The 10819-nt window shown below is 46.2% G+C and overlaps 1 protein-coding gene across 1 annotated transcript in view; it reads left to right on the top strand.

Annotated features, from left to right (window-relative positions):
• Window positions 1–485: 485 nt before the first annotated feature.
• LOC132451539 (CUB and sushi domain-containing protein 3-like) overlaps window positions 486–10819 on the top strand; it is a 243589-nt gene continuing 233255 nt past the window's right edge. Inside the window, exon 1 of the mRNA XM_060044079.1 lies at window positions 486–715. Within this exon, the coding sequence (XP_059900062.1) occupies window positions 516–715 (200 nt within the window). The 5' untranslated portion in view covers window positions 486–515. The remainder of the gene's footprint in view (window positions 716–10819) is intronic.

Genomic DNA, 10819 nt, shown 5'->3' with positions numbered 1-10819 from the left:
TCAGGCGCATGCTTATACACACACGAGCATGCATGCACACGCAAACCCACACACCCACACACATTCACACTCACACACAAACACCCACACATACACATGAATGCCTTGAAAACAAAAACTGGTGACTAATATTGACACATTTCCCATACCAGGGCACACCCTGATTGGCCCGGTCAGTAGGAAACATCGGCCCCCTGTCTCCCTTTGCTTTATGTGACCCCTCTGAACCATCACCTTCTTCCTCCACTTTATCTTTCTAATCTATTAAACCTTCACTTCAAACCCCTAGAGGTAGCCGGGTGGTCACCATGATGTTTGCAAAGGCATTGAACTAATGGTCTGTCTCTCCCTCTTTCTCTCCCTCCCTCTCCCCCCCCCCCCCCCCTTCTCTCCTTGCACTATATCGCTCTTCTCATTCCCCTCTCTCTCTTTGCCCCTCTCCCTCTCCCCACAATCTCTCTATGGCCCTCTCCCCTCGCTCCCCTCCTGCAGGTTTTATATACACGTGCGGTGGGATGCTGAAAGGCCGCAACGGGACCATCGAGTCCCCAGGCTTTCCTTACGGCTACCCCAACGGAGCCAACTGCACCTGGGTGGTCATCGGGGAGGAGGGCAGCCGCATCCAGCTCCTCTTCCTGTCCTTCGCCATCGAGGAGGAATACGACTTCCTGTCGCTGTACGATGGACACCCCCACCCTTCCAACTTCAGGACCAGGTGAGTGGGTGTTGGGGGTTTGTTGAGTTTCGATGGCTCAGAGCTGAAGGTGTGCCAGCGGTTATTCGTGCTGTTGTGTACTTTTAGCGTGTTTTATTCGCCTCATTGCAATGTCCCTGATAGTCAGTGAGGTGTATATGTGTGGGCTTGCCTGCGTATATGTGTGTGTGTACGCTGACCTGCACATGTATGTGTGCATCTGTGCACACGTACCTGTCTGTGCTTTTGTGTGTCAGTGTGTGCGTATGCCTGCGCATATACGTATGTACATGTGCACAGGTGCCTGTGTGTGTTTGTGTGTGTATGTATACCTGCGTTTATATGTGTTTGCACACGTGCCTGTGTGTGTGTGTGTGTGTGTGTGTGTGTTGAGCTTTTATTCTCTGCCCTAATAGGCTTTGTTTCCCATCATTCATCCAATCATGTCCAACCAACCATGTAGTGTCTGACGAACCAGGGGCTCAGAAAGTCAAACATGGCCCCAGTCCGACCAATAGAAACCGATGTTGCAGGAAATTGGGGGAACGCAAGCTTGGATGTGATGAAGAAAATACAACGGGAGATATGCTGCTGTTGCTGTGATGTGTCCATTAGGAACGGCTCTGTAGCGGAGACGACGGGAAATAACTCGAAAATATGCATGCATTTGAGATGCAAGAAATGAGATTTGGCTTGCAGTGTGTGTAAGCCTATCACGCGTCTTGCCTCTTATACGCATTCATATTTTCTACGAACACGCACACACACATAAATAAACACACACACCAAGAGGCAGGCTGCAGCAGTGTGATTAAGAGGTCACATCCATTATCAAGAATTATAGGTCATTATAGCGAGAATGATTATGATTAACACACACACACACATACTGTTCTCCCATGCTGTCTGAATGAGGATTCTATCTGCGTTGCGTTGTCAGCGTAGTGTAATCATAGTTTTAGCAGCAGTAATCCACGTCAACGATGCCAGGATGGATTAACATCAGAGTCCAACCCTTAGTATTTCATGTGTGTCTTTATTTATTCAGGTTTCAGACCTGATTTGAAAACAGGAAAGGTTTAGATACGATATTTCCCCGGTAACTGGGGACTATTTTGATGGGCACCAATTTTGTAAAGGCTGTGGAGTTTTTAACTTCTAAGCTAATCAGTTTTGGAGTTGTACCAAATACTTAATCTCTCGGGAGCGATGTTATTAATTAAACTGATACGACTATTTTATTGACGCAAAGGTGGGTTAGATTGCCTGATGAAACATTTACTACTTGAAATAAAAATTTATAAATTATCCGAAAATAATTGTGCCCTCCGTTTGATTGACGAGGACAGAGAGAGAGAGAGAGTGAGGGGGAGAGGGAGGGACGGAGGGAGGGGGAGAGATGGTAAGGGGAGCAGAAAGGAAAGGGGAGGACAGTGATTCAGGGAGAGAGAGAGAGAGAGGGAGAGAAAGAGAGATGGATATAAAACAAGAGAAAGGAACGGGGAATGGATGGAGCAGGGCATGCTAGACTGTAAGTGCATGCAATGTAATTAAAATTCCATCAGACTTATTCTCACTCAAATTACCCCCGGGACACGTCTGTTTATCAACACCACAACTTCAACCGACGGGAGAATAATTTTTCTTTGTTGCATTTTAGTCCTCTTAAACTAGTTAATTGTCGCCACTGGACACTCATCACCCCCGCACAGCCTGTCGCTACGGAGTGTGTTCATTGACTGTCAAACACTGTCTCCCACCTCTCACGCCTGCCCCAGATTCCCCCCCTTTACAAAGACTCATATTAATTGCATTCATTAGCTCGTTTGACAAAACACCTCTGCTCGTTAGAAAGCATAAATAATCTAAATGTGTGTTTGCGGTGTTTGGATCCATAATGGCTGCCGCAGACGCACTTCATTAAGGGGCCTCATGTTAATGGGGCAGGAGGAGGAAGCGATGTAGAATTACACCCGGATAAGTGTACGAAAGACACTGGAGAGAGGAAACTGCCTTAGGTCGTTTAGAGCTAAGTGCTGTTTTGCATTTAAACTTTTTACATTGATTTCAATGTGGTGGCTCACTCTGCTAATACGCTAACAATGTATGCTACGCCTTGTGTGCTACCGGCCATTCCCTCGCTTTTAAGTCACTTTGCGGTCCGTCGTCACTTTTGTTTGTCGTAAGCGCTAGCATATTCTTTATGTAAAGTAGTATAGTTGAAAACGAATCACTTTCTTTCTTAAAAGTTGACTGAAGAGTTGATGAATAATATTGTGACACAGCTTTGATGGATGAAGTTCTGATGAATGATGCTGTAACATCATTAAACCATTAAACTCCATTAGAAAGCTTATAAAATTATAAGCTAATAGAAGAAGATTTGAACATACCTATATCTACAGTAGGCAGTCTAATACATGGGTTGGATTTTAAACCTTTGCAGACACTTTGTTTAAGGATGGGAGTGTAAATACAGAAACTTTTAAGTTGTTCTTCAATACATCACTGTTTAACTTAGTTTAAAACCTGTATCAAAAACACACACATCTCTCCTTCACTTTAAATCTCTACTTATTTCTCTCACTCTGTCTCACGCCCAGATGAACGCAGACACGTAGACGCACACACACACAAAGACAAACACACACACACATATACGCGTACACAAAGTGGCAAATATTATCCAAACTTAAATAGCTTCTCTGCTATTAAGCTGTCCGTTTGGATTGGTCCTCACTGTGTGTGTGTGTGTGTGTGTGTGTGTGTGTGTGTGTGTGTGTGTAAATGACAGACTGAGTTTAAGAGGAATAAGCCTGGCACGGCGGTATTTAGAGAGGTCAGACCACGGGACCATGTTAGAAGGCTCATCTCTTCCTCGTGGACTCCTAAAGCGACCGAGTAAAACTTGACAGTTTGGACGTTCCAGAAGGCTGCGCCACAGATCCTCCGCTCTCTTAAATACTGTTGCTGTTCCACAGAGCTCTCTCCGTCCCCCTCCGCTATCACCCCTCTCATCTCGTTGTAAAGTAAACCCACTTCTATCACCTGCTTCTACCACCTTCATACTCCATCTCTCCGGCTCCACCCAACCCGATTGGTGGAGACTCTCTGTAATCCAACCAATAGGAGCCACTCATCCACTCATTCAGTCAAAAGGAACGATCAAACCAACTTCCCATTAATGGTTATTATTTTCACGGCCAGTTACTCTACCGGTTATTCCATCGAACAAATCAACTGCAATCCAATTGATTAATTCTATCAGTCTATAAATTTCCACACATCAAAGACTCTCAAGAACCACATTGGGCCATCTCCAAAGGAATCCTACTTGTGAACTAGCTTGAGGAATATAAAACGCATCCCCCCCCTCTCCATCCTTCCGAGGATTGTCACGCCCTAACGCCTTGCCACGGAGTCCCTTCGCGCTCTCCTTATTAATGCGTTGTGGCCAGGGCGCTGGCGTGGTACCCTCTATGTTTAATTGGAGCGAACAGGGCAGGTTACTGAGCATCTCATCGCTTTGAAGTCGGCGCATCCCGGCTAACGGCTAGTTTATCTCCCTCTCCACTGTGAGACGTGACCTAGATCTGTATCTGTAATGCTCCACGGCACCAGTTACACACCTGGCTGGGTCAACCCATCCAATACACACACATACTGTATAGGCATGGGGATTCAAACAGACATGGGCGCACACGCACACAATCTCACACACGCACACACACAGATGGATGCAGGCATGCAAACAAACACACACACACACACACACACACACACACACACACACACACACACACACACACACACACACACACACACACACACACACACACACAAAGAAAGGTACAGACATGAGAACGAACACACACCATCGATTTGGGCAGGCCAACATCTAGATACGCACACGCACTCACACACATACAGATAGGTACAGACAAGCAAACGAAGACACCACACACACACACACACACACACACACACACACACACACACACACACACACACACACACACACACACACACACACACACACACACACACACACACACACACACACATCCATCCACACAGATCGGCACAGACATGCAAACGAACACACACACACACACAGAATGGGACAGGCCAACATTTAGATACGCACACGCACGAAGAGACACCAAATCAACCTCACTCACACCGAATCAGAAGTGAAGAGTCAAGCCTTGTGTGAAACTTGCCATGAAAGACACCAAATATTATCTTTGATGTCTTAATGTTATTCCTGAGCGGTATTCTAGAACCCGAGTCTATCAGTGCGCCACAACGTGGATGTGTGTATGCATGGATTTTCACGCAGGTGTGTCCGTGTGGTGTGCAATGAGGTGTGTTTACCCCTGAGGTACAAGTATTTCATCTCCTGCTGCATCGGTTCTGCCCCGCAGGGGGCTAGAGGTGCGTCTGGGAGATGTGTGTGTGCGTGTGCGTGTGTGCGAGAGTGTGTTGGCTGATCTAAATAGCTTTGCTCGAGGTAAAAAGGTAGGACAAGAGATAGAAAGAGAGAGAGAGGGGAGAGCGAGACAGAGAGAGAGACAGAGAGAGACACAGAGAGAGAGAGAGAGAGAGAGAGAGAGAGACAGATCCCATGGCCTTTTGTGCACCTTTTTTTCCATCTGTTCTGGATTCAAACCAGCGTTTTGCATGAATCCCAGCTGTCAACCTACAAAGACTTTAACTCATTAGACGGTTTACTTTCTCTATGTACTTGTACATAGAAGCCAGCTCGTTTCAGGCTGAGAGGATCGAAGACAAAACGAGTACGATCTACGAAAGAGAAAGAGAAAAGAGAGAGAGACACACACACACACATAGAGAGAGAGAGCGAGACAGAGAGAGCAGAAAGAGAACCAGAACGGGAGATTAATTCAATTCCAGCCGTATTGAGTCATCAATCCCTCTGGAATATATCGCTGGGCCATTGCCTGGCCACTTTTCTTTCAAATGACATTCATTCACTCCTCAAACCCTTAGTTCCGACGTTTTAGTGTCTATCTTCCATTCTCTCTTCTGTTCTTTATTATCCCTCCCCCCCCCCTCCTTCCCCCTTTTCCGTCTCTCTCTCCATCCATCCGGCCCTTCCTCCTCCCCTCCCCTCCCCTCTCCTCCCCTTCCCTTCCCTTCCCTCCCTGCCCCGTCACCTCTCTCTCTAAAAGGGCCTTTCTCTCACATAGATTGGATTCATTCATTTATTGTCCTCGTCTGGTTCCACTGCTCGGTACTGCGTGGCCCCTTTGAATAACTCCCGCTAATTTCACATCCACGTTTCCTCTCACACGTCCGCTCGTGGCTATCACTCCAGCCAGGCTCTCCCGCTGTCAGCTCCTTCTAAAGAGTGGATTTGGCCGCTCACCCTAGCACCCGCACCCCAGATGTCATTAACTCAGGGGTGATAACCAGCTTTCGCGACGGTTCAGCTCAGTCCTCCCCAGATTAGAAGTGTAATCATTTCAATAAGGCTGGCGGTACTTCCTGTGTTGATTTCTGTCTCTCACTCTCTCTCTCGCTCTCTCTTTTTAGCTCTCTCTCTCTCTCTCTTTGTCTCTCTCGCTTTCGCTCTCTCTCTCACTCTCTCCCACTCTCTCTCTTTTTAACTCTCTCTATCTCTCTCTTTTTCTCTCTCTCTCTCTCTCCATCCCCCTCTCTCTTTTTTTTTCTTTCTCTCTTTTCTCGGTCATCTCTCTCTCTCTCTCTCTCTCTCTCTCTCTCTCTCTCTCTCTCTCTCACTCCATCCCCCTCTCTCTCTATTTCTCTCTCTCTCTCTCTCTCTCTCTCTCTCTCTCTCTCTCTCTCTCTCCTTATCACCCTCTCTCTCCCTCTCTTGGCTTCCCTCAGTGCATCTGTTCTCTGTGTGGCAGCAGCAGACCTTTGAGACTCTATCTGTAGGCGTTGGGCACCTGGGATGCTCGTTAATTGAATTCTCTTCTCCATCTTCTTCCTCGCGTGTTTGCTTAGCGGCCATGTTTGCATTTTCGATGATGGGAGTTGGAGTCTGAAACTCATTTCTTTAATTCATGTATTTATCTTTATTCAATGGATCCCCCGGGATCAATCGAGTCATCTGTATCCGCCATCGCATTGAACTGCTAGGGATTTCCGTTGAAAATGCCTCATTATTGCTGATGATATTTATGATTAGTTTACATCTGTGTAGTTTGACTGTTCGTGCTACTCAAACAAATGAGTCTTCCTATGTAATAAACAATACAAAATGAAAATGTTTTAAATGTTCTGATATTTCATTGTGAAAATGACAAATATTTAGCACGCCACCGAGGCAGTAAATGGAGGAAGTAAATGACATATATAAGAGATTCGGCTTTTGATCAATTTGCGTTATATATTGCGTTAATACAGAATAGATAGAATAATCAGTCTGCGACCGGGGCTAGCTCTCCTAAAAGCGCTCTGTTGTTCGTTCGCTTGCACCGCCTGCGGCTCCATGCCTCAGAGCTCCTGTTGCATTTTTTACCTCTTAGCTGGTGGTCCACAATCCAATCACGATAGCAAAAGGTACAAATGCCGCACCTGGAGTTTTCCGCCTATTAATATTCACATCGCCATTCCCACTGCGTGTGTATGTGTTGTATCCGATGTCGTGATCCACTGTACGGTCTCCGGGCAACCACACAGTGTTCTGAGAGTGAACCAAAGCAGTGTCTGTGGCACTTGTTTAATCAGTGTGGCATCCATCAAAAAACATGGCTCCGCGATATTGCCTTGCTCTTCTGTGCCTTCGTAAGTGTTTGACTCGCATCTACAGAGAATAGCTAAATTATGCACTGGTAATATTATTATCATACTGGGATTCAATGTGGGTAACGACTTAAACCACCATGCCATGGTTTGTACCTTTTAGAAGAAAACCATCCCTAACATCTTTGTATTTTCGATTTACTTTCGATCACCTTTAATTAAAAGCAATTTACATATCATTTTTATTACTATACCTACTTTTATGACCAGATAGGGGCTAGGCATTTTTTCCACACATATGACCACAGGGGGACCGCTGACATGGGGGTTTGGAATCACAACCTTCCAGCTCAGAGTGGAACTCCCCAGCCGCCAGTCTACCCTGTTCTATTCTCAGAGTGATGCCTCACTCTTTTTTTGTAATTGAATCGAAGACACTGCCGGTCCACTGCTTCTTCATTCTGGGCGACTCCCTGCACTCAGTGGTAATATTAACCGTGTGTGTGTGTGTGTGTGTGTGTGTGTGTGTGTGTGTGTGTGTGTCAGTTCAAGGTCCCAGTAATCCCAGTGGCTAAGCTGGTAATCCCTTCAAGCTACCCATTAGCCCCCTGACACACGAACAAACACGCTTCTATGGCCATGGCCATATTGCGCGTGCACATACACACACACACACACACACACACATACACACACACACACACAGACACACACACACACACACACACACACACACACACACACACACACACACACACACACACACACACACACACACGCATACAAAGATGAAGATACACACACACACACAGATGTAGATAAACACACACACACACGCACACTACACACACATGTTCAGACTGACACAATTCAATGAGTCCGCGGAAGTCACCCAGGTGTCAGGCAGACTGTTCCCTGGGGAAGGATCACTATGATCAGCCACAAAGCTGGCCCAAGGCCCCTGGAGGAAAAAATGAATGGAGGCTTGAGCTGGTAATACATACAGATTAAGAGAGAGAGAGAGAGAGAGAGAGAGAGAGAGAGAGAGAGAGAGAGAGAGAGAGAGAGAGAGAGAGAGAGAGAGAGAGAGAGAGAGAGAGAGAGAGAGAGAGAGAGAGACTCTCTCTCTGCATGAATAGCAGCCCAGTAACTTGCTGATGAAGAACAATGGATTGAATTAAAGACCCTTAGAGGGAGAGCGAGAGACATGGGTGAGTGAGGGAGAGAGAGAGGAAGATAATGCAAAGTAGAAGGTCAAAGCGAGTGATAGACGAACGATGGAATTGAGAGAGATAAGGGAGAGAGAGAAACGCCAGGCCCCAGAATTAAAGAACAGGAGAGGAGACTTGGGTAGAAATCGATGAAACAACCAGCTGGAAAGGTGGAATAAAACAGACACACACAAAAACACACACACACACACACACACACACACACACACACACACACACACACACACACACACACACACACACAGTGCTTATGTTTAGTATTAACTCGCGTGTTCGGTGCCACTGGCTGTTGAACACGACACAGGAGGGATCCGCAAATCTTGCAGCGAATTGCCACATTACTTCCTCCGTCACAGCATCATACATCTCTCTCACAGCCTTCTGTTGTGGTTGTTTCCCTCTGCTACTTGAGTGGATTTCTTTGCAGAAATCTGTCAATCCGTCATCATTGACGGAGTGGCCCCTCTGTTTCTTTTTATAACCAAAAATCATCTATTTAGTATGGAGTCGTTCAGCAGATTGTTTCAGCAGATATAAAGCAGTGTGTTTCCCATTCATGTCGGTAACGAGCGGGGCAGACTGTGATGCCTCGCTCTGGGGGAAGCCTACGGGTTTGGAGGCAGACAAATGGGGAATGGAACCCAAACCTTTTTGGGTTGGATCCCACTACATTAACCTGCCCCACCCTCCCCCTCCATTCCCTACCGTTGAACGATGCCAAAGCCAAATCGCTGACCAAGCATTCAGAGGGCTGGCCCAGCCGCGGTCAGGCATGTTTTCAATGGCCTGATTTAATCGTATTGATATGATTGATTTGCCCGCCATTCCCCTGTGGCTTTGAGACTGAGCTCCCGAACGCTCCCCAGGTTGCGTTCAGAGAAGCGTAGCTGTCCGTGGTGCTGAACTCTGTCCACACAGGAGAATGAGCAAATCACTTCTCCGAGGGTGGTTTGGAGTTAATGCTCTCTGCCCACCGCATTACCCTTGCCCTCAGGGCTGGAGCACAGCAGACTCACTCGTCATCGTTTCCAGAACATGGGAGATATCGGACATGCTAATGGTGCGGTGTTATTTCCCTTTAGACAGTCCGGTGGCTATGCGCTCCTTCGCCTAAATGCTAATTCTCAAGTTTTACATTTACATTTACCCTTGGAGGTATATTTTTTTTAATCACAGTTTGACTATACTTCTTTCCATGTACTCTTGGATCAATGTACACAGAACATGGCACAAAACACTGTCTTATCCATAAGTACTATTTTATATAAATGTAATAAAATAAATTATAGAGATTTTTTTTTTTATGTATCATAATATATTCTCTCGAGTATTTTAAAACATGGCACTTAACACAGACCGCACTGTGATTTACCTTTTTCCTATCCACCCTGTCTATCCAGAACCTTCACTTAATACGTGGCTCTCAGATCTGTTTGCGACATAAAGATCAGGTGGAGGAGAAATTGTAGAGACAGTTTGGGGAGCTGCCGGTTCCATTTCCAATGTAGTTCCCTGTGTGCCCTCGAGCTCCAATATCTAACTCTCTAACTGCTCCTCCAACAATAGCCGGCGTCATCGTGTTGTGTAGTTGACAGTCATTGTGTGTGTGTGTGTGTGTGTGTGTGTGTGATGTGTGTGTGTGCGTGTGTGTATGTGAGGTAATACCTGTAAAGTGCTCTGAGTGGTTTGGAAAGTGCTCCATAACTGTGGTCGATATTGAAGACCTCGTTTAGTTGTATTTACCACCCGGCGCACACAACTTTGAAACTAAGTTTGTGTGTTGCGTTCATCTCTCTTGTTTGTGATTACTGTATGACCACGAGGACAGCAGTCGGAGCCAGCCAGCTGTAATCACATACACTGCAGGATTCCTCCCTCGTATTGCAACTCTTCATCAGACCAACTGCCAATTAACGTCCCAGTCAGTAGCATTGGTCCCATAACAAATGCACTCAAATAAGTTTACCTTGCTACTGCAAAGAGGTGCACTACTTGCAAAGTGTGTGTTTGTGGGATTGGTAACCATAAGCGTTCAAACAATCCCTACCGTTCGCCCCCATCCTATTATCGAGTGTGTTCAACGACACTAGGCATTTGGCAGTAGTTTACTATCTGTCACGTATCCATCCCCAGTCATTAAACAGGGAGTAGTGTCAGG

The sequence above is a fragment of the Gadus macrocephalus genome, chromosome 22 (genome assembly GCF_031168955.1).
Source record: "Gadus macrocephalus chromosome 22, ASM3116895v1".
Lineage (NCBI taxonomy): Eukaryota > Metazoa > Chordata > Actinopteri > Gadiformes > Gadidae > Gadus > Gadus macrocephalus.
The sequence above is the reverse complement of the archived record's forward strand: the minus strand, read 5'-3'. Positions and strand labels throughout refer to the sequence as shown.